The sequence below is a fragment of the Penicillium psychrosexuale genome (assembly GCF_028828465.1).
Source record: "Penicillium psychrosexuale strain IBT 29551 chromosome Unknown utg000004l, whole genome shotgun sequence".
In the NCBI taxonomy this organism is placed as follows: domain Eukaryota; kingdom Fungi; phylum Ascomycota; class Eurotiomycetes; order Eurotiales; family Aspergillaceae; genus Penicillium; species Penicillium psychrosexuale.
In genome coordinates, this window is record NW_026643189.1 from 4,412,167 (window position 1) to 4,434,662 (window position 22,496).

Here is a 22,496-nt window from a genome sequence, read left to right on the forward strand (position 1 = left end):
ATCGGCCATGACACCCACCATGACTCGTCCCGAGGACGCAATACGTGGGCAGCGCTTGAACCGCGGCGAGACAGACGAAGATGAAATGGAAAATGGAACACCGGAGTCTGGCTTTCTCGCGTCTTCACGCGATGACTCTCCGTATCCTGACGAGGGTACTGCTTTAGGAGATGCCTCGGAGAGCACTAGCAAACAACCGACTGGGTCAAAAACACTTAGCCCGGAGGAAACCATTGATCTAGCACGACGTGCTGTTGAAAGTGGTATTCAAGATACTAAGCGTTCCCTGGCAGGCAGCGAGGCCGTCACAGATGTAGTCAAGCCTAAGCTGACCATTGACCTTGGTCATTCACACATCGCCAGGATCCCTGAACCAGTTGTTGACTTGATCAAAGATGAGGTCGAACGGTACGTTGGAGCCTTGCTTTGAACTGTTATAGTCAAGTCTTGTTTTGCCTGTTTCTAGGATACGGTATCACTGTTCTGGACTGTATACTGATTACTATGAAGGCTGTCTCTGTCGAACAATCAACTTTTCCATATCCCCTATCGCTTTGCAGAGTGCTCACACCTACGCTATCTCAATATCAGATCGAACAACTTCCGCGAATTCCCAAAAGGAGTATGTAATGATAAGTTTGCTTTATGCTTGCATGGCGCTAATCCTGCTTGCTAGGTTTACAAACTACCATTACTCGAAATTCTTGATTTGAGCCGAAATAAAATCAAGGAGTTACCAAATGAGATCAGCAAATTGAAGTCATTGCGAGTTCTGTCAGTCATGCAAAACCGCCTCATCGACCTCCCAGCTGGCCTCTCCGAGATGCATAAGCTTCAAATTTTCAAGTGTGTCGGGAATCCTCTACGAAAGCCACTGCGTGAAATTCTAGAGGAAACCGAAAATGAGACGACACAATCCGGGATGACCGACAACGAGAAAGAAGTTGCGGCCACGACCAAACTCAAGAGATTTCTTATGAAAACGCGACAACAGACGAGCACACCCGAGCCAGAAATCATTCCTGATACAGGGTTTGTTCATCTTACGGTCCTGAGGTGGATATAAGCTAACACTCGGTGTTAACGCAGTGATGGTACTTTTGAGGCTAAACCGGCACCAACGCCGATACCTTCAAAGCGGAATTTGAGTGGTCGGTTTCCAGTAATTCCCAGCACTGGTGATAGCTCAGCAAGCTCGTCTCGCTCTCCATCAATATCTCGGGCACCGCCGATTCCATTAAAATCACACTATCGCATGGCCTCTGGACAACAAGGCGCTACTTATCACATGCCTGGTCTCCAAAGGCCTGGCGTAGCGCCTTATCCTGGTAACGAGCGCAACCGGAGCAACAGTGAGGGCATAATTCAAGGGTCATCTGTTGCTCGTAGCAAAAGAATGGGACTAATCAGTCGCAAGAATACCGATTTGGGTACGTTGGATGAAACGCTCCCATATCGAAACAGCCATCTACGAGGTCTCAGTCATGGATCTGTGCTTCGACCGCGTCAGCCTACACCGCCAATAGCCACAAATGACAATACTCCCCCAAGTCCCACCAGCCCAAGAGAGCGTCGGCGTCCGCGAGATGGTTGGGTTAATCGGATGTCCAGTCTACCTGAACACAAGGGTGAACATGGATCCGATGAACCGATAATCAAGAGTGCAAAAGTTATTCTGTTTGCCCTTGCTCAAGTTCATTCCCACATCGATACATTGATCAACGTGATCAAGCATGATGACACCAGACGGCACAGTCTCGAGCTTGTCTTTTACAATGCTTCCTCACACGTTGACCATCTGAACGATGCTCTTGAGAAAGCGTCAGATACTTTGTGCAATGACCCAGAGTCAATGTCATCGGTCACCGAAACGGTTAAACGTGAATGCGAGACGTGCATCACCGCCTACATTCACGTCGGCACGCAGCTACGCAACAATGTCGCCAAGATAGTTTCCAATGGCGATCCGTGCTATGTACGATCGCTGATGCTGACGATGTTTGGCAGCCTGGCGGAGCTACGGAATGCTTGCGCTATTCTCAAAGTTCCGCTACAGACCATCAACAGACATGGCTCTGCTACAAGACACTTGGTTGGCCCAAGTAACCCACTCCCCTCTGTCCCAGACCGATCTCAACTTTCGCTGGTCACTCCAACAAGAGATCCTGGCCCGCCCACACGACGATTGCGAAGCGATACGACAATTCGACACCCCCAGTACCCCATGACTATGACTTCTAATCAGACTAGCATTAGCTCTCCTGGTTTCTCCACGTCGTACGCACGCAGTCGCTCGAGCAGCAGATCAAACATGATCAACACATCTGTGCCACATTCCCTGGCAATCCCTCGCTCAGGCGAAACTTTCCCTCCTATGCCTGTTTCCGGAGCTCCCCGGTTCAACACACTGACTGGACTGGATGAAAACGAAGAGGAGCGAATATTCGAAAAGATCTTCCACCAGCTGACCGCTACATATCATGCTGCATACGGTGCACTTCCATTGGCCCGTCGGCAATTCATAAGGTGTCTAGAAGCCGCTCAACACTCACGCGATTCAGAGGGAATCCAAATCCTCTGGAACAACCTCATCCGTCGATGTCAGTTTTGCCTGGAAGTTTCAGATGCCCTAGGACAGCGTCTGTCGACCATGAAAATCAAAGAACCTGGTGGTGGGCTCCGCAACCAGCGCGAGTTCTGGCAGCTATGCAAATCATTCATGCAGTCCTTCGTCGACCTGGTGAACGAGATGCGTGAGTTGAGAGGTATGCAGCTTTTACCTGCCGAGGTCGTCATCCTCCTACGCCCAGTCCAAAAAGCAAGCCGGGAAGCAGGCCGCCTGATCGAGGTATCTCCTTGGGCCTATCTTACAGACCCGGACCGCCACCCCCCTCCTAGTGCCTTGTACGGCCCTCTGCTACAGGCCTCACACCTGCAGCACCATCAAACATCCGTCTCAACATCCGCCCTCACCAACAACCCCTCTTTCCAACTCAATATGATGTCGCCCCCTCAATCTGTCACCGTACCTGCCACTCCGCTGAGTGCAGCGCTCGGCCCCGCTGCGCAGGCCACTGTCCCGTCCACGCCGGCCAGTGCATACAGTGACAGATTCTTCGACGGCGATGTATTCCAGCGTGCTGATTCGCTTCTCTCGTCGAATCAAGCCCCGTTCTTCCGTCGCTAAGCGATTATGAAAAATGTTTACGCTCTATCTCAGAGATCTCGTTTTCTCTATGTGTCATGACTACCTCCATGCTCATTTATCTGGCGTCTTATGATTATGACTATGAGCAATCTACCGTGCATGCCAGCAACGTTACTCTTGTGGTTCCTTGTCACACCATAACTGTTCTGGCAGTCCAGTTCTCGATCTGTATTCTGTTTATCCATGATTTAGCGGGTTGATCTTTTTTGAAAGAATCGAGCTACAAGCAATCTATCGTACATGTCATTGACTCTCTTTTGACCATTGACCACACCTAGTGCGCTTTTTGCTTCTGTTTTCTATGCATTAGCGGGGTTAATATCCTGGGGAAGAACCGGGTATTTGATACAATAAATCTGAAATTAAAGACGTTTATCCCGTCATTTAGAAAAGTCCTATATTCCGTATATGCTTTTCCTACTGTAGTACAGGTGGTACAGGTGGTAGAGGTGGACGATTGGAAATATGTAAGAAATATTATAATACGAAATATGTGTCTAGAACAGCATAGCCAGGCCATGCATGATCTGTGAATCGTCTTTCACACAGCGGTTTCCAGGTTCAGGAAGAAGATTAAAGGCCCCTCTAGAGAGCCTTGAACTTCCCCAGGACTAAGTAAAGAAAAAAAAGTCAGTTCCGAGTACGATCATGCTAGCCATGAAGTCAACGCTTCACGGGTACAGAGAATACATACTTGCAGCATGGTCTAGATCTACCCGTGAATGTGCCAGGACATGGAGACTGATATCCTGGAGGGCGTAGAAGAGGTGATCTTTGTTGGACGTGTAGTAGGATTTATCATGAATGCTTGCGGCCTCGGGCACCCTACATGCAATTCAACAGTTAGTATCATGGACCCTTCGACAATTGTAAAGATCAGAGTAATGTGCTCCAAGGTGTCTATACATACCACGTGATAAAGACTAGCTTGCTTCGCTGGCCATCACCGGCGGGAGAGTCGTAAAGGAAGTCTACGACGGCGTATAGGGGAACGTTATCCTTGAAGTGAGAGAGAAACTCGGCGTAGTCCTTGTATTTGCCGGACTCAGCGACAGTGATCTTCTTGTCGTGTGCAGAGGCTGAGTAGATGACGTAGTTTAAGTTGTCGGTGCCTTTGACCTCGTCGAATACTTCCTCGCATTCGGGGGTGATGGTTGCGAATCCTTTTGTCATGGTGGGAGATGTGAGATGTGAGAGATGTAAAGAAGAGGAGGGAAGTTTAGGAAGGAAAGAGATGAGAAAAGGCAAGTGATGGATACCGAGGGTGGGCTGATACTTTGTGGTCATACAATAGATCACCTGGTTTACCCCATATTTTGCGGGGAAGTAGATCATGACGTATGTTGTAGGAACCAGAATATATTGTTGACAATTGATTGAAAAGGATAGCAAGTGGACTAAGATATTATTAAAACATGAGTATTCGATACATATTAAGCAATTACCTCCTGTTCCGGCGCCGGTTTGATTTCGTAAACTAACGCCAACAACGCCTATCCCTCGTATTACTTTTCTTGGATGTAACAACATCCTGAGTGATTCCCATTTAACAATTTCCCAAAAATTATAAATCTGAACCCATCTAATCTCCCATCAGAAGACCCTTCTCAAAGGTCGGCTTAATACGCGCTGTCGTCTTCTGTCCAGCCTTGGGTATTGGCTTGGATGTAGTCTTCCCAGTCTTGGTCGTAGTCTTTGCTGTCGTCATTTTCCCAGCCTTGGTCGTAGTTTTTGTCGTCGTAATTGTCCCAGCCTTGGTTGTAGTCTTTGCTGTCATGTTCTTCCCAGCCTTGGTTGTGGGGGTTTTGCATGCTTGTTGGCCAGGTTGTCCACGGCGAGGTTGAACATGTTGTCGACGTCGGGGTTGTACATGGCGTCAACGTCGTGGTTGTCCATACCGTAGTGGTACATATGGTTGTGGTAGGAGTGGTGGTACACAGCGTTGTGCTGGATGGCGTTGTGGTAGACCACGTTTTGGTAGTTTTCGTTTTGGTAGTTTTCGTTGTGGTCCCCGTTGTTGTGGTCCCCGTTGTAGTGGTTCCTGTTGTAGTGGTTCCTGTTGTGGTGGTCCCCGTTGTTGTGGTTCCCGTTGTGGTGGTTCCTGTGGTGGTGGTCCCCGTTGTGGTGGTCCCCGTTGTTGTGGTTGTCGTCGTGGTGGATGACGATGACGTGGTGGTAGATGATGTTGTGGTGGTAGTGGTGGTGGTGCCAGTAGTTGTCGTGGTAGACGCCGTAGTGGTGGTTGTTGTTGTAGTAGTTGGCGTAGTGGTGGTTGTCGTTGTAGTAGTCGGTGTGGTGGTGGTTGTCGTTGTAGTCGTCGGCGTGGTAGTGGTGGTAGTTGTCGTTGTAGTAGTTGGCGTAGTGGTGGTTGTCGTTGTAGTAGTCGGCGTGGTAGTGGTGGTAGTTGTCGTTGTAGTGGTTGGCGTAGTGGTGGTTGTCGTTGTAGTAGTCGGCGTGGTGGTGGTTGTCGTTGTAGTCGTCGGCGTGGTAGTGGTGGTAGTGGTAGTTGTCGTAGTAGTCGACGTCGTCGTCGTCGTCGTGGTGGTTGTCGTAGGCGACACGGTAGTGCTCGTTGTGGGTGGTGTCACGCAAGCCGCATTGGTGATAGTATTGGTGTCCATTGTCACTGCCCCAATGCGGGCCAGAGCCCGTCCGTTGATCGTTGCGCCGGTATTCAACGTGATAGACTGATCTGCCATGATGGTTCCGATGAAAGCCGTCCTTGTTCCCAAGGTTGCCGAGGTTCCCACTTTCCAGAAGACATTGCAAGGGTTAGCACCATTGGCCAGAACAACATTGGAGTCGGTGGCAGTGATAAGGGTGGATGTCATTTGGAAGATCCAAACTGCATCCGGATTCCCCTGAGCGTCAAGCGTGAGGGTGCCGGTAAGCCCGAATGTTGGGCTACTATATACACCACCAATCAATGTCTGGCCGCCGAGTTCCGTCGCGATTACAGTAGCCGGTCCCTGGCCAGCCGCATTGTTATATGCAGTTGTCAGATCGGTCTGTGCTTGACTTGCGACTGCATCAGCTTGGTGTACGGATCCAATGATCGTAATTTGGCCGGAACCCGTGATAGCAGTCCCAGGCGAGACTCCCAGATCACCAGTGATCGTTGTTGGGCCCGTATTTGTCACAGTTGAGCCACCGAGGACAGCAAAAGTCTCCGCGGTCCCGAGGTCAGGAGCCGTCTGTCCATTGCTCAGGGCAGCAAAGAGGAGGGCGGATGTGAATAGTTTTCGCAACATGGCTTCTGTTGTTCTGTTGCCACAAATTCGATGTCGTAAGGAAATTGATTCGCCGCGGGATACTACGGGAATTTGCTACTGTTTAAATATCTCCAGATTTTTCAGAGCAAGTCCTTGAATCAAATTGATCTTCCACGACTATCAACCATGCTCCCAATAGCTTACCCTAGCTGTATAGGGCTTTTTTGTGACCAAGGAGAATACCATAGAGTAGAGTATGCGGCTACGTAAGGGGCGAGTATCCCATTTTCTCTAAGAGTATCAAATTGGATGATCGCCTTATAGAGGATATCGCATTCTATTTCTACGCAAACACCCGAACATCGGACCTGTTTGGCACGTGTTATCAATATAAACAATCGTAATGAGCTGCTTTTATATCGGCTGTTTGTGTATATTCGAATGAGCTATAGAGAAGAATTGCCATCGAGTCGTTAAATTAGAAGATCGTTACGAGATCGAACAAAAGCCACCGGAATTCTACAGCATAATAACACTCAAAAGTACAGGAATGAAAGCAACACGTAGGTAGGAATACGCAGTAGACAAGATAATGCCCCTTCAAACAGCATTCTAGCTTGAACTCTCAGGTTTTATCGCATCGGTTTGTTGCGCAGGCTAGGTCGCGTCCAAGGGAGGTCCTATATTGTAATCCTTTATCAATATATTCCCAAGTTAGCCTACTCAAGTGGTGTAGCTTAAATCAGAAATGTACTACAGAAAACCCCTTGAAGTTACAACACATTAGATTTCCATTATGTTCATAAAACTCAAGACCCGATCTTAGAGCCATGGAGTAATGTACTCATGCTTAGCACGTCATTTCATCATTCTTGCTGCTATCTCAATGGTACCATGTTCATGTTATTGTGAAGCTGGGCTCAGGTTTCTCTCGCGATATGACAGCTGTCAAGGCTCTGCTTAGTGGGATGGAATTCGGGCAATGCAAGGGCTATGGGGATTGCTATATAGTGTTGGAATGCAACTGAAAAGCTTGGCGGACGGGAAGTCCGTTAGGGCTAGAGCATCAGATAGTTAGGTAGTACTGACCTAGTATGTTGTAGTTGATCCCAATGCTCATCCTAGTTAGTGTAGTTGGAATTGGTTACTAAATCCGACAGCTGAATTTATGTTTCCCTTTTTTTTTTGCACTGACTGGCGATGATAATCGCGATTTTCTTATGCATTTCTGTCGACATCCATTACTGTTCTCGCTACAAGTCCGACTGCCCTAGATTTTTGAAATAAAAAGTTTTCTAAAAAATCCATATCACAACCTAATTTTGATAACTCCAGAACCCAAGATGCGCCAGTCCCAAACCCCCGAGGTCCCTATAATCAGCCAGCCCTCGGAGCAACAACCACATCCCTCACAAAGGAAAACATCTCGCGCGGCTTATTCACAAAGACACTATGACCAGCGCCACGGAATAAGTGATACGAAACACCACGCTCCATAGCCCATGTACCCGCAGCAGCAGCAGTCGGGGTTGTAGTCGATAACGTAGTAGCCACCGGTGTATGCTGGAGCAGGAGCTGCTTGGTCGCCGACGGCGCGGCATTATCCGCAAAGAAAGGCTTCACCGGCTTCTGCGCGAAGCCCTGCGCACCTCCCCACGTCATATTCTGTAGCGAGAGTTCCGCGCCAAAGTGATTTATCATCATGTCCCACTCGCCCGAGTAGATATGGAGCGAGATATTGTGGTCAGTAATCAGAGATGGGAGGATGAAGTACTCCGGCGGCACGGGGGAGGGCACTGATAGTAGCCTGCCCAGAATTGTGGAGTTGCAGGCGCTGTAGAGTCCGCTATTATCGACGTGGAGTGCGGCCTGGACATCTGCGCGGCCGAAGTACTCTGCCATTAGTGGGAGCTCCGAAACGGCGCTGCAGTCGTGGGAAATATCGTAGATGTCGAAGCAGCCGCGGATTTTCCGGTTGGTGGATACGGCTGTCAGGTAGTCACTTGCTGTAGAGAAGACGGCGCAGGGCCCGTAGCAGGCTGAGTTGAAGATTGATGTGTGGACTTCTTCGCAGGTTTTGGGTGAGATGTCGCATGTCGCGTTGACGGCATTTGTCAAGTCTCGACGTCGGAGGTTGAAGTATTCTGGGTTTCCGGGGATATGTATTTTACTCAGGGGAGGGTATACGGCGGATTTTGCTAGCACGTCGTTGAAGCCGCAGGTTTTATCGGCTTCGTCGAAGACAGATAGAACATCTTCAGGGATCTGGAGGAAGCCCAACTGTGACCTGAGATATTTACCCATTGCAACGTCCGCCATGGCTGCTCCATTCCCCCAGGATCCATCACCCAGAGACATAGAACGCACATTGAGAGGCAGGGAATTGTTTCCGTCGAGAAGCTCCGATGCGAAATAGGGTATGTAGATGCCCGCATATGACTCCCCCATCAGATGAATCTGCTTTGACTGCAGTTGCGGGAAATATTCGAAGAAGCCACGCAACCACTGCGTAAAGTCTGTCGTTACCCGAACATTGTCCTTAACCGGGTATGGGAAGCTGGCCGTGGAGTAGCCAGTGCCGACGGGTTGATCAACGTAAAGCACATTGCCTAGCTTTGTCCATGAGTGTGGATTGCGAATAAATCGAGTTGAATTGCCATCGAAGGAAATGGGTCCATTGCCGGTCGTCAGACCTATCAAGGATGAGCAGCCAGGGCCGCCATTGAACCAAACTATACAGCCCTGTTAACCATCGCCTTTGAATGTCCCTCCAATCAGACTTACTGATCAGATTGTCATCATATGCCGGCTGCTCTGATTGAAATAGCCAGAAAAAGATCTCATTTCCATCCTCTGTCCCCGGAACCGGAAGGCGACCAGCCCAGCTGGATGGTAGGTCCGAAACGCCCGGTAAGGTATGTACTTCAAATCGTGAAGTATTGTATGAACCGATTCCTCGCGAACGGACAAACCCAGGAGCTGCCCATAGGATCTGAAAGAAGTAGAGTAGTGCGGAAATATTCATGATTGGAATTGGCGGTGCTTCGCGCGCCTTGAAGATAATCGAGATGATACTGCCAAGTAAAGATCTGGGATGCTCATGCAGACAAGATTCCACGTGGAGATCATGTTTCCTTTTTATTAATTTCTTGTCAGACATGGTTCTTATTGAGCTATTGAGCAGGCCGTTGTTGAGCCAGATTTGGGTGTCAATAAGCCAGCGGGGTTATTGAGGCCAAAGACATGACCAGTGGACTTGGGTGCTTGACGGAGCTCATATCCGTCTACAAACATTGGATGCCTCCTGAATCACAGTAATTTTGTTTAGATCTGAGCTAAACGCGAAGCTTAATTGGTGGAAGTTAAGTGGTGAGGTAGAAGTAGAATAGGGCTGTCTCAAGGGATATAGGGCCTTGTTTATCAGGCATCAAGTCTATAAGGCACCAAGGCACTCACGTCCAAAAACATTCCGATCCCAACCAGAGGCCCTGCTTCATCTCTCCTCGATGATCTGTGAACCCTTCTCTGAGTACTTCTCTGCCAAGCTGGAGGGTGCTATGTACCTGGTAATGCGCAACTCGACTGCATCCAGTGGTTCCCCGAGAAAAGGAGATTCACCCTCACGTGGCCAGCACTGGTTTCAAAGTTCAAAGTGAGGCGAGTACCCCCTTTTTTTCCCAAAAGCAACATCAAATGCAGATGCAAGTTCAAATCGGAAATGGAAAGATGTGACAGTTGAGATCTCCCAGGTAGTCGAGAGTCTGCTCGCGGGTAGCAGCAGAAGGGAATGTCTGCTTGCGTCCACCCGAATCCGGTTGTCGATCTGGGATACACTCGCTATATCAGTTCATCCCGGTCGCTTTGCCAACTCCTTTGCTTTATTTACTTTTTTCCTTTGATTTGTCCATTTGTCCTGCATCCTTGTGCTCTCTCGAGACAATTTGGATTTGTCTGCCCTAGAGTATACACTGGAGTCCCCACCCAGGTTTGCTGCTACCGGAGCCCCGTTTCATACTCTACAACTCTTTGTTTTGGAAGATTATATTCTCTTTTATTCGGATTCTTATACTCCTTACCCTTTTGTTGTTTCAAACGTTCTAATCTCCACCCCTTTTTGACCTTCTCCCCCCTGATCGGAACCACGAGGCGATCGACGCAGATCCAAGCAATCCTTGGCTCCACAGGAATTGACAGCTCACTTGCATCACTTTTTCGGTGAATGCGGATTGGCTGCCTGCCTGAGGCAAAAAGGGGCCTATTAAATTTGTGAGTTGTAGGAGTTCCATAGGGGCGTACTCGCCTTGTTCTGTGGTTAGGTGCATGGCGTGGTCTCGCCATTGCCACCCTGAAATCTTCCTTTTATCTGACTGTCTGAGTAGGGAGGTTCAGATATATCGTGCTTAACTATGGATCTACAAGGCACAAAAGAAGCCCGGACCCAGGAGGAGGGCGCAGAAGGCCCTCTAGAGGCGTATGGTGCGGGAAATGGTCGTTCTAAAGAGTATCACAAGAACGAGGGGCGAGATTCTCACAATCATGACGACCGACCCTCCATCCATCCTCTCCGTCGTCGTCAACAGCCCTTCGCTTATCCTCATGCGGCTCAACAATCTGCTTCACCGGTACCAGCCGCTGTCTCTCGGCCCCGAGAGCCTTCCCCGTCACCGGAGGCTATCAGTATACCCCAAGATTTGGGACTAGATCCCCGCGAACAGCGCCTATTGCGCAAGGCTCGGAGATATCCGCCGGTCACGAAGAAAACGCTCAGCGAGCTTGATCTGCCCTGTATCATGAGCAACATTAACCTCCGCATGGACGCCAACTTCGACCGCGACCTGCACTTCAAGCCTGACCTAGACGGGGAGAAGGGCCAACGCAAGCGGAAAGAAGCTGCGGATTATTGGGACGCCTTGGCCGCGGAGATTACTATTTACTCTTACCACGCCGCGACTGCCGGTGCCACCGAGAAAATCGAATCAAGTGATGGTACCCGACACGCCTTCGATCCTCGTTTACCCGCCCTGTTTGAGACATTGCAGGATGTCATCAAGACCCTTGTTCCGGAACGGGATCACCCAACTATCATGCAAAACCTGGAGGTTCCATTGCTGATGCAGCAAATACGCAAAGGCGTTCTCGACATGCTTACGCTAGCTCGGTGGCTGGCGAAACTACTAAAAACACATTGTGCTCCGATGCGAGACGAGTGGGCAGATTCTATGGTCGATCAAATTCAAAAGGGTTCAGAGTCTCAGGATCCCCATGAGATTGTTAACGGTCTGCGAACATTGTTCTCTATTCTAGAGGCGATGAAGTTGGTATGTCACATTCAAATCCCTCCGTTCTTGCGACGTTAACTAATTCGTGACTTGATAGGACGTCGCCAATCATCAAATCCGAGCATTCCGCGTTCTCCTCATCGAAGACACAGTCCCCTTCCTCCAAGAATACTTCCAAGGCAAAATGAATCGCGGCGGCTTCCAGGTTGAATCCGCCCGGCACTGGTACATATCCGTGCGTGACCAAGCCCGTCAAGACGATGCAGATGCGGAGGCCCAAAATACAACCCCAACTCCAGAAACGGAAAGCAATCTCAAACCCCTCGAAGCTCTGTTCCGCGGAATCTCCGCCCAACTGCTCCAATTCGCCCCTCCCGCCGACTTCCCCGAAACCTTCCTCTTCGACTCCGAGCGCCTCTGGCAGCTCCGCTCAACCGTCCAAAATCTAATCAACCTCGACATCGCCTGGTACATCTTCGAGTCCTACATCAACAAGCACAAGCGTTACCTCTCCACCCCAGAAGAAACCTACTCCACCTTCCGGTCGCGCATCTGGTCCCTAATGGAAAACGGTATGGACCTGGAAAACCGCATCGCAAGCAACCCAGATAACAACGAGGACGATCCCGACCACCGCGGCGGAAAGCGCTGGACGCAAAATATGCGCTGTATCGCTCTGGAGATTGCCCGCTTTGCCTGTGCCGCGCTGCAGCTCGACCCCGTCGTCACGGACGAGGTCATCGTTCCTATCGAGGAAGCGCTCGAGTGGCATCTCTCGAATGAGTCCGAGCTCTTCGTTTTCTTCCAAAATAGCATGCGTGGCAAGATCCTTGCTAGCACGATAGCAGCGGCTCGTCGATACTTGCCGCTTTCGCCGTTGGCGATCTGTGAGTCGCAGCGGGCTCCAGTGTCTGCCGCTCTGGGTACTACTGTGCCTCAGACTGGGACTGTGGCTGCGTCTGGGTCAGTGAACAATACTTCTTCGCTGGCTTTGACGCCGCAGCAGTCGGATGTCGAGCGTATTGGGGTACGTCTTGCTCATTTGGGTGTGCTGCACTGGCGTGTTTGGGCTCCGTTGTTGTATCTCCGAGATGAGATTGCAATGACCGAGCTTGAGCAGCCAGCATTCGTATAATTTGTTCTTGCTTGGTTTTGTTCTTTACTTTTGTTTTGGAGGATTTTTGGTGTCGGTTGTTTATTGCCTTGCTGTCTTCGCAAGTGTTTTGTTTGACTTGGCTTTTCAGCGCGCATTTACTGCTTCTTATGGGGGAGTTTTATTATTCACACCAGGTGTTCTACTGACACAAGGGTATCTCGGTGTTATATTTCGTCTGGGAAATAGAAGGCGCATATAATTCTACTTGTTATTATCAGCTACTACAACATAGTAGAGGTCTACCTAAGAAATGACAGTCTACTCTATCGCAACTAAACTTCAAAAGAACCTTGGAAATAACGAAAATCAAACTCAATCCGACCCAGTGCCACGGTAGCCGTGAGCGTCGACGGTCCGTGCACCGATCAGCACCCATCCACCTCAAAGAATCCATTTCCCAAAAATGTCCATGCATCCAGCCTAAAACTGCCGTTACAGGAATTTGAGATTCACCTCGTACCAGGAGCCCAGACCCCGCCCCACCAAATGCCACCCTTAGCAAGCAACAAGTACAAACAAGCCCCCAAATGCGTCTCTCTGCAGCGCTGTACTCCCCAACGTACCCTTGGCTCGCATGCTTGAAATCAGCACAATTGCAGCGTATCGCGCGCTCAACGGGCATCCAATCGTCCGGTACGAAGGGTGTTCTCATTGAGCGCATTGCAGCGGAGTTGACGTTGCATTCACAGTCACAGTCACAGGCGCAGGCGCAGTCACAGGTGCAGGTGCAGCTGCCGGCTGCCGTGGATGGCGTTGCAGAGGGTATCACTAGGATTCCAAGGCCCAGTCCCAGTCCCAGTCCCAGTGCTGCCAGCACCGACACCAACACCAGCCTAAACCAAGATCGACAGGTCGATCGACGGCTAGATCCCCCAAAAACGCCCCTAAGCAAGACAAATCCCAGCACCAAGTCAGCCGACTCGTCGAAATCAAATCCCGCTCAATCCCAGCCATGGAGCATCCTCAGCATCGACATGGGGATCCAGAACCTCGCATTCGCGCATCTGCGCGTGCCCCGCTCCGGAGGCTCCGGGGTCCCAGGTCCAGCTCCAGGTGACGCAGCAACAACCCACCTCCAACCCCCGGAGCTGACAGCCTGGCACCGACTCGCAATTTCTGAGATATCAACTCTGAACCTCGTACCGGGGGCTAAGACCGGTGTGATCCAACCAACACCAACACCAACACCGGGATTGGGTGACGCTGACGCTGACGCTACGGAAAAGACCCTACCCGGCAAGATCGCCAAATCAATTACGAAAAAGAAGGAAAAAGAAAAGGAAAAGGACGCCTTCGCCCCGGACGTCTACGCTGCATATGCGTACACCCTCATCTCGTCACTTATCGCTGCATACCGCCCCACTCACGTGCTCATTGAGCGCCAGCGCTTCCGCTCGGGCGGCGGGAGTGCGGTGCTTGAATGGACGCTGCGCGTTGGCGTGCTGGAAGGTATGTTATATACTGTTCTCCATACGCTGCGACAGGAGAGGGGCGGGGATATCGCTGATTTGGTTATTCGGGGTGTTGAGCCGAGGCGGGTAGTCAGGTATTGGCTTGAAGGTTCGTCAGTTCTGGGAAAAGGAGACGCAGGGGAGAAATCAGAAGTCGGGGAAAAGATGAAGGAAAAGAAACCCAATGCGCGGGAAGTGAAGAAGGCTAAGATCGATCTTGTTGGACGGTGGCTTTCTGCTGCGATGCAGAATACTAATTCTTCTCCAGACTCGGACGGCGGTCTTAAGGAACTGGAGCTGGGTACTGCTACTGATAATAAGATCGTGCTCGCGGATAAATCGGAGTGTCCTGCTCTGCATGCTGTTGCGGGTGCGTATCTGCGGAAATGGCAGGGCCAGACGCAGGCGTCGAAGAAGGGGAAAGGGAAGGGGTCTCGGGCTTTGAAGAGTGGATCTCTTTCTCCATTGCCTGGATCCCCTTTGTCTGATACGGGGGACGAGGTGGCGGCTGTTGATCTGGGGAAACTCGATGATCTGGCGGATTGTTTGTTGCAGGGTGTGACGTGGGTTGAATGGCAAATTATGCGGGAGAGGCTTGCCAGGGAAGGGGTTAAGGTGTTGGATTCGATACCATGAAACATGTCAGTGTCCATTCTGAGCGGAGCCAAGCTGGGTGGTGACGACGGGCGATGCCTTGAGCTCCTCTAGGGATGAAGTTGGTGTTCGAATTTTGTATATTATCCTACTTGACGTACATTAATACTCTAAAATGGACGAATGACACGATCCTACTCCGTAGACTGTATGTCGACGTCAACTATGTGTTGTTCCTGCCAGCGCAAGAAGATCGACATTGATCCACAGGCCAGCCTTACTAACTCTCCAGGATGAACAGCCTCACTCTATTTCTACTGATCGCCAAATTATTAAAGGGAGTAGTGATCATTTCGTAAACAGGCAAAGCCTTGTCAATTCAGGTACTGTCCTAAGGATACCGATATCGGCCTTCCACGTGGAAAGAAAAACATGAAGACTAAAAACAGAACTATGAGATCATTCGCAAATGAAATGTGGAAAGATTGAAGAAGATGAATTTTCCATTAACACAAGAGAAAAGAGGCAAGATCCAGTCCATAAAACAGACGTGTCACCACCCATCATAACGATACGTGAGAAAATGTTCCGAGTCCAATGGAAACCGGTCATATGAATGGGTCAATTTCACATTGGAGAGTAAAAATGTAACGCAAGGAAATGTCATGAGGTTGGAAGATTGGCACCGCAGTCCGAATTGAAGATGCCTGCAAAACGTAACAAGCAGGGAAAACTTGGGCCAATGCAAAATCCAGCATGACAAGACCATTGCAAGAATAGAAGTCAAAAAGAAGAAACATGGCAAAAAATGGAGCGTAAATAAGAAGTGAAATTGAATCCGTTTGTACCGGAACTTGGCAAAAAATAGGTACAGTACCAGCACGCCTCTGCGCGAGTAGAAGGGAATCGGAACTTTCTCTCAGACCATCGATAGGCTCGCAACTCGCTGCCATGTGGAGGTGGAAACCCCCCTCACATCAGCAGTGTTGTTTAGAAGAAGTAGCGGCGCAGGTTGGACAAGAAAGTCTCGCCAGTGGGGGTGCTGGTGGCCGAGGGATAAGTAGTAGGCTTGACGGTTGCGCTGGCAGTAGGAGTACGGGTAGCGAAGCCGCTGGAAGGAGTAGGAGTGCGGGTGATGGGAACGCGGGTGGATGCAGTGTAAGTGCGGGTGGTGGAAACCGAGGCGGTCTCGGTGGAAGCAGCGGCCTCAGTCGAGGTGCTCTGTGCGCCCTCACCGTTGCCATTGCCGGCGGACTGGGTCTCGACAGCGCCCTAGAATAATGTTAATATTTGACGTGTAAGATAGGGGAATGAGCAGCACATACAGCAGTCACGGTTTCAGTGACAGTAGCGGTAACGGTAACGGCGGAGCAAGCACCGGAGCCACTGCCGGAACCACTGCCGGAACCAGAGCCGCTGCTGGAATCAGAGCCACTGCTGGCAGCACTGGTGGAAGCGGGGATCTCGATGAGAGTGACAGTCTTGGTCTTGGTGCTGTTGATAGTGGAGGTCCGAGTGGAGGTGGTGTCCTCAGCGGGGTTAGTGACCGAGGCACCAGCGGAGTTGGTGGCGGAGGCATCAGCAGAGTTAGTGGCAGCGGCATCAGCGCCAGACTCGGTCTATATCAAAGTTAGTTCACAAGTACCAAGCATAAGATATCAGATCTAACACATACGGCAGTGATGGTGTACTGGTCAGTGGCGGTCTTGTAGATGGTGGTGGTGATGACGCTAGTCGAGGCGCCAGAGGTCACGGTGTAAGTCACAGTGACAGCCTCACCAGGGGCGGAAGTGCCAGCAGGAGCAGACACGGTGCTGGACAGGGCATCGGAAGACTTGGTGGGACGACCAGGGCGAGAGCTGATGGGAGTGCGGGTGACCACAGGCTTGCTGGAGAAAACGGGCACAGAGCTCACGGAGCTCACCTCAGGGGCCGAAACGACCGAAGAGGAGGCAACGACCGACGGAGCAACGACCGACGGAGCAACGACCGACGGGGCAACGACAGACGGAGCCACGACAGACGGGGCAACGACAGACGAAGCAACAGAAGGAATGGAGCTAGGGGCAGAAGACGCCACGGCAGAGGAGGACTCCACGGCGGAGGTCTCCTCAGCGGGAGCAGACGCGGCAGTCGAAGTAGCCTCAGGAACTGGCTCGACAGGAGTAGGCACAACGAGGACGGTCGAGGTAGAAGCCGTAGAGGCCTCGGAGACAGGGGCAAGCGAGCGAGCCACGATGCGACGAGCATGGAGACCCTCGTGAGTGGCCTGACCCACGGCAGCCAGAGCAGCCACAAGGGCAACGGAGAACTTGTTCAAGACAACCATGATGAAGTTATTGGTACGACGGTGGATGTCAATGAAAAAGTGGAGGGGTAAGACGAGAGATGTCAAAAGCAAGAATGCAAAGCAAAGTTAGCGAGTGTGTGTGTAAGTGAGTGTGTGTCTGAAGAAAGAGCGACAGAGCAAGATGCGAAATCAATTCGCAAGGAAGGAACGTATGGCTTCTCACAGAGAAGAAAAGAAGAAGAAGTAGTCAAGAGATGCCAGCTTGAAGAAGGAAAGAGAGCAGAGGAGATGGAGACCAAGGTAATTAACTCATTTCCTCCAATTTCGCTTTAAAATTACACTCTACACTATCAATTTTAAATTAATTCCCTATTGGTCACCTCCAACCGTGGTAATACCGGTGGATCTGCGCTCTATCCATGGATGGCGTGTCCACCGTCCCAGGAACCGGGCTCTCATTGGACCATTGGCATTGATCCCAAGCAGCCCGTGGGCACTTGGACTGTGACCTTTAATCTCACCGTAAGATATACAACACACTATGTGATATTGGCAAACCCTATGAGCCTCTTAGCGACTGGGCTTTCTGGATTAAGGTGATGTGGCGTCGGTGGCGTCACTGACATGCTGTTTGTATCCGCCCCTATTATTTAGATGGAGTGCTTAAAAGGGGGTATTAGGCCATCGAGTTTGTGTACTCGTTTGTGTACTCCGTACTTTTGTACTCCTGTCGCTAAACGGTTTCTTAGGGCACGGACTCTTCATATATGAACGTCGCCAGGGGCAGAAAAGTCTGACAATACCCGGCCACGTCTATAGGCCTATAAGTATGTTGTATATAACTATGTATTCCAATGAGGAAACAAAGCCCGAGAATCCAGACGATCTTCATTCAAAAAAAAAAATTACGACCGCGGCACTTTCGGGAAGTTCAAGTTTCAATGTTCTACTGTCTGTAATAATACGCGATATACAATACAAGCACGGCAAGGTTTCACATAAAGCAGTCTCCCACCCGTGTCCCCAGGGTCCCCGCTTCCGCCATTCTCGGGATATAAATTGCTGTTGGAGATAAAGATGGCATTCTGGACTCCACGGGGCAGTATAAATGCTATTCTTTCCATATAAAAGTGAAGATGTATGGAGTATACAATGCACTTTAATTCCGTCTCTGTGGGAGGCGGTGGGGCATATCTCTCGAATCCGCCAAGAAGTGTATCGGATGAATTGATTAAAAGAGGTCTAGCCTGGATTAGGCACGGTCCTTTGAAAAACCTGGGTTATCTTTTCAGAATGTTTCGCTTCCGTTTCCCGTTTCCCGTGTATGTTGTAGCCTGTTTGCTGGTCGACACGGAGAAGCTTTCCAACATGAAACATCCCACTGGGAACTAATTACAATTTACTCCGTACCCTGTACCCTCCAACTCCCCAGACTAGGAATATTAACATTGTACAAAGTACGGAGTTGCAATATAATTTGCCTAGAACCCCGCTAGAAGATCCTAAATACATATACGGAGTATAATGGAGCCATCTGCTGGAAATATCTTCAATGTTGGTTACATAGAGTAAATCTTCCAGAATTGGAAGGCGGTGACAACATTGATCTTATCGCGATGATCACCTGCATTCGGCCCGCATCTCAACCTTCCTAGAGATGATCACAAGCAACTGACAAGCATGTCCTCATTCCAAGCCCTCCGAACCCAGTATGCCTCACGACTGAAGGCATTCACAACCTCAACCAAAGTCTTCGAGGTCCTAACAACCATCCCATCCGGTCCCTCCGCAGACCCAGAGACCCTCTATGTCTTAGACTCGTCCTTCAATCCCCCCACCCGTGCCCATCTCCGCATTGTCAGCACGGCACTTCTAGAAAACTCCCGACCCCGCCGTCGTCTACTCCTTCTTCTCGCAATCCATAATGCAGACAAGCCATCCAAGCCTGCCTCCTTCGAGGATCGGCTCGCGATGATGGAGCTGTTCGCTCGAGATCTCCGCCCCCAACTCGCATCGGCACCGGCTTTCGAACATGCCGTCGAAAATATTCCGTTGATCGATATCGGCGTCACGAAAAAGCCCTATTTCATCGACAAGGCGGCTGCTATCGAGGCATCGGATTCTTACCCCACTCCAATGGAACAGGTTCATCTGATTGGTTACGATACTTTGATCCGAATCTTCGATCCCAAGTACTATCCGCCCGAACATAACTTGAAGTCTCTAGCACCTCTATTTTCAAAGCACCGACTGCGTGTGACTATGCGCCCGAGCGATGGATGGGGTGGGAGAGAGGAGCAGGAAGGATTCTTGGCGGCCCTTGCTAGGGGTGACAAGGATAGCGAGGGCGCGCGTAGGGAATGGGCTGACCGGATTCAGCTTGTCGAGGGCCGTCGTCCTACTGATCAACCCGTGAGTTCAACTAGAGCTCGTGAGGCGTCGCAATCGGCTCCCCAGGACCTGGAATGGTTGGTTCCTGAACAGGTGCGGCAGTTCCTGCTGTTGGAGCATCTGTATTCTAGAAATTCTAAAGTGTAGTTACTTAGTCGTGGTAGCTACTGGAGACTCTTACAGTCTATCTCCAAAAGTGTACTTTGTAGTGATAATGCATATATTTCATAAAACCCATGCCCACCGAGACCGAGTCGTGAACTCACCCACGTGCCAAAACACAACTGGGCCAACTTTTGATACACGTATTATACAAACAGACCACGACACCAATATGGCATCCCGGTCTTCGCGTCGTTATAAGTTGTCACCTCGATCATGACGCATCCTCTTCCTCCTCCTTCCTGCCTAGAGTATACGCTAACCCACCACCGATCATATTGACCAAAGCCAAGCCCATAGTCGCACCGCGCACAACGCCCCGAACACCCAGCTTCTTCATAAATGGCTGTCGACGGCGGGCTGCGAGAAGCAGGTACAGTCCCGAGACGGCCCCGCTGATGCCGGCAGTGTCCGTCTTGAAGCCCTGCAGGTTGGCATAGCTGGAGAAGATCAGCACAGGCGGAAAGAGCATCGGGAAGAACTGGAAGGGGCGCATGTGCTGGGCTGCGATCATGGAGGCGAGTAACGTGGGTGGGAATGAGTTTTCTGCAGTTGAGAGACGACATCAGTGAGTGCTCACTTGCGTCATTGCTTGTCTCGACGCTCCGATGAAGCCAGGCTATTCATAGGCATATACCACTTACCACCCCAGGCTCGGAAGCGTTGGACTATTGTCTCCTTGGTCTCTTCGACAGTTGAATCGTCCGCCATGGTGAGGAATTGAGCTTCGAGGACTTATTTGACGAAACCGGAAGACCGCGAGCTTTGGCGGCCAAGGATTGCGTTTGCTGCAGGTATATAAATAAGACCGGTGTGCTTTAATTGACCTTGGACCTGGAGACCACTCACAATTGAATATCGCGGACTTGGGGATGTTGGCAAGTTTATCGGTTTCAATGTTGGCAAGTGATGTTAGTTATCGCAATGTCGAATGTAACTAATTGACGTTCCGCCGCTTGGCAAAGACACCTAAGACCACGCTTTTTCCCCAATTCATGCCCGCCGAATCAGCCACTCCTGTGACTCTGATTTTGCTGCGTCTTGATCAGGCCGATATTTTACTTTGGCCATCTCATCACACGTTTGATTAATCTGCCAACCCGACCGTATCCCGTGCGGGATTGCTTCTCCTCTATCCGCCTACGCCCTCAAGATTCTCTCGACCCCCTCTTCCCTCCTACACCAGCAAGCAAACGTTGATTCGAAATCTGTCCGATTTTTCCCATAAACTCCGGTCGCTATGCCCTCGGCTTCGGCATCTGGCTCTGACGCCAAACGCGGAGGTGCGACGTCGCGCGACCATAAGCAAGGTAACCAGGATCGCAAGTATACAGAAGAGCAGAAAGCTGCTGTGCTTCGGATTCGAAGATGCCAGCCTACAGCTTTTTACGAAATTTTGCTGGTCGAGCGCTCGTCAACGGATAATGAGATTAAGAAGGCGTACCGGAAACAGAGTTTGTTGACGCATCCTGATAAAAACGGGCACGAGGGCGCAGACGAGGCGTTTAAGAGTGAGCAATGAGCACCCCTAGCTAAACTCTTGACATATTGATTCTTACGCGCGGTGGCAGTGGTCTCCCGTGCTTTCCAGATTCTCTCCGACGAGGAAAAGAAGTCGAAATACGACAAGTTCGGCGGCGACCCCGATAGCAGGTTCCAACCCGGACCGAGCGCTTCGAGCGGCGCGTCGCCCTTCGGTGGATTCGGCGGTGGATTTGGCCGTGACCAAAGATTCAACGAGGAGGTCTCAGCCGAGGAGATGTTCAACCGGTTCTTCAATGGTGGATTTGGCGGAATGGGCGGTGGTGGATTCGGTACTACAGCTTCCTTTGATACTCGTTTTACTCGAACTAATCACTAATCGTGTTTTACTATAGGCGGTCCGCAATTTGTCTTCAATATGGGAGGCGGCCCCGGGTTCCGAGTGCATCAATTTGGAGGCCAGGCGCCCCGTCGCCGGCCTCGCGCAGCAGCCACCGAGCAGGAAGCTCAGATCGATAGCCGCAGTTTCCTGCGCCAGCTATTGCCGCTTATCATTCTATTCATCCTGCCGCTCCTCTCCTCTCTCTTCTCTGGCTCCTCAACCCCATCCGGACCCTCCTATCGCTTTGATACCCCCGTCTCCCCGCATACCCTCGGCCGCGTGACCCCGAAACTCAATCTCAACTACTTTGTGAACCCCCTCGACGTGGATAACTATAGTGCCCGAAACTTCCGCGAGCTAGACTCGCGCGTGGAGGTGGAATATGTCAGGACACTGCGGAATGAATGTGATGCCGAAGCTCATGAGCGGGAGAGGAGGCTGCAAGATGCGCAGGGGTGGCTCTTCCCTGACGTTGAGAAAATGAAGAAGGCTCGTGCGATGGAGATGCCGAGCTGCAGGCGTCTGGATCAACTGAAGACGAAGGTGAGATATTAAATGCACTGCGGACTTTGGAGGCTTACGCCGCGCCTTTTTATGACATTTTGTTCCTTTTGGAGGCTCTTTTTGCAAAAGAACGTGCTCTAATATCATTAGCCCATCCACAAAGGTGGCATCTGGGTTTCAGTTAATTAACTGTACATTTTATTTCCTTGGAGTTTCAAATGCATTTAGGATCTTGCTAAATTTGTCTTTCTCGTTCCCCTGGTGTTTAAGAATCTTTGGTTTTTGTTTCTGATGTCATGTCCTGATGTGAGTGCATGAAGATATATAGTGTCACACTAAAAGTTCGTCGAGGTTGCGGCCATAAATCTGAAACATATAAACAAAT

At 50.5% G+C, this 22,496-nt stretch overlaps 10 protein-coding genes across 10 annotated transcripts; 5 read left to right on the forward strand and 5 right to left on the reverse strand.

Moving 5' to 3' along the window:
- Nucleotides 1-19: 19 nt before the first annotated feature.
- N7518_007546 (uncharacterized protein) lies at nt 20-3,187 on the forward strand (the record flags this gene model as incomplete). The annotated part of the gene is made up of 4 exons (XM_057188473.1): nt 20-408; nt 511-622; nt 677-1,032; nt 1,090-3,187. The coding sequence occupies 4 exons, from the start codon at nt 20-22 to the stop codon at nt 3,185-3,187; spliced, it is 2,955 nt and encodes a 984-aa protein (XP_057040176.1).
- Nucleotides 3,188-3,793: 606 nt separating this feature from the next.
- Nucleotides 3,794-4,381, reverse strand: N7518_007547 (actin-binding ADF family protein; the record flags this gene model as incomplete). Its single annotated transcript, XM_057188474.1, has 3 exons — nt 3,794-3,819; nt 3,903-4,033; nt 4,119-4,381. The coding sequence occupies 3 exons, from the start codon at nt 4,379-4,381 to the stop codon at nt 3,794-3,796; spliced, it is 420 nt and encodes a 139-aa protein (XP_057040177.1).
- A 600-nt stretch (nt 4,382-4,981) lies between these two features.
- N7518_007548 (ice-binding family protein) lies at nt 4,982-6,459 on the reverse strand (the record flags this gene model as incomplete). Its single annotated transcript, XM_057188475.1, has 2 exons — nt 4,982-5,776; nt 5,797-6,459. The coding sequence occupies 2 exons, from the start codon at nt 6,457-6,459 to the stop codon at nt 4,982-4,984; spliced, it is 1,458 nt and encodes a 485-aa protein (XP_057040178.1).
- A 1,338-nt stretch (nt 6,460-7,797) lies between these two features.
- On the reverse strand, nt 7,798-9,445 carry cp9 (putative serine carboxypeptidase; the record flags this gene model as incomplete). Its single annotated transcript, XM_057188476.1, has 2 exons — nt 7,798-9,152; nt 9,205-9,445. The coding sequence occupies 2 exons, from the start codon at nt 9,443-9,445 to the stop codon at nt 7,798-7,800; spliced, it is 1,596 nt and encodes a 531-aa protein (XP_057040179.1).
- A 1,381-nt stretch (nt 9,446-10,826) lies between these two features.
- On the forward strand, nt 10,827-12,834 carry N7518_007550 (TCP11 family protein; the record flags this gene model as incomplete). Its single annotated transcript, XM_057188477.1, has 2 exons — nt 10,827-11,738; nt 11,797-12,834. The coding sequence occupies 2 exons, from the start codon at nt 10,827-10,829 to the stop codon at nt 12,832-12,834; spliced, it is 1,950 nt and encodes a 649-aa protein (XP_057040180.1).
- A 548-nt stretch (nt 12,835-13,382) lies between these two features.
- Nucleotides 13,383-14,942, forward strand: N7518_007551 (uncharacterized protein; the record flags this gene model as incomplete). The annotated part of the gene is made up of 1 exon (XM_057188478.1): nt 13,383-14,942. The coding sequence occupies one exon, from the start codon at nt 13,383-13,385 to the stop codon at nt 14,940-14,942; it is 1,560 nt and encodes a 519-aa protein (XP_057040181.1).
- Nucleotides 14,943-15,890: 948 nt separating this feature from the next.
- N7518_007552 (uncharacterized protein) lies at nt 15,891-17,229 on the reverse strand (the record flags this gene model as incomplete). Its single annotated transcript, XM_057188479.1, has 3 exons — nt 15,891-16,172; nt 16,226-16,519; nt 16,576-17,229. The coding sequence occupies 3 exons, from the start codon at nt 17,227-17,229 to the stop codon at nt 15,891-15,893; spliced, it is 1,230 nt and encodes a 409-aa protein (XP_057040182.1).
- Nucleotides 17,230-18,870: 1,641 nt separating this feature from the next.
- Nucleotides 18,871-19,728, forward strand: N7518_007553 (nicotinate-nicotinamide nucleotide adenylyltransferase; the record flags this gene model as incomplete). The annotated part of the gene is made up of 1 exon (XM_057188480.1): nt 18,871-19,728. One exon carries the CDS (start codon nt 18,871-18,873, stop codon nt 19,726-19,728), a length of 858 nt encoding a protein of 285 aa, XP_057040183.1.
- A 229-nt stretch (nt 19,729-19,957) lies between these two features.
- N7518_007554 (uncharacterized protein) lies at nt 19,958-20,454 on the reverse strand (the record flags this gene model as incomplete). Its single annotated transcript, XM_057188481.1, has 2 exons — nt 19,958-20,289; nt 20,388-20,454. The coding sequence occupies 2 exons, from the start codon at nt 20,452-20,454 to the stop codon at nt 19,958-19,960; spliced, it is 399 nt and encodes a 132-aa protein (XP_057040184.1).
- A 529-nt stretch (nt 20,455-20,983) lies between these two features.
- N7518_007555 (J domain-containing protein) lies at nt 20,984-22,162 on the forward strand (the record flags this gene model as incomplete). The annotated part of the gene is made up of 3 exons (XM_057188482.1): nt 20,984-21,254; nt 21,315-21,557; nt 21,621-22,162. The coding sequence occupies 3 exons, from the start codon at nt 20,984-20,986 to the stop codon at nt 22,160-22,162; spliced, it is 1,056 nt and encodes a 351-aa protein (XP_057040185.1).
- Nucleotides 22,163-22,496: the final 334 nt, after the last annotated feature.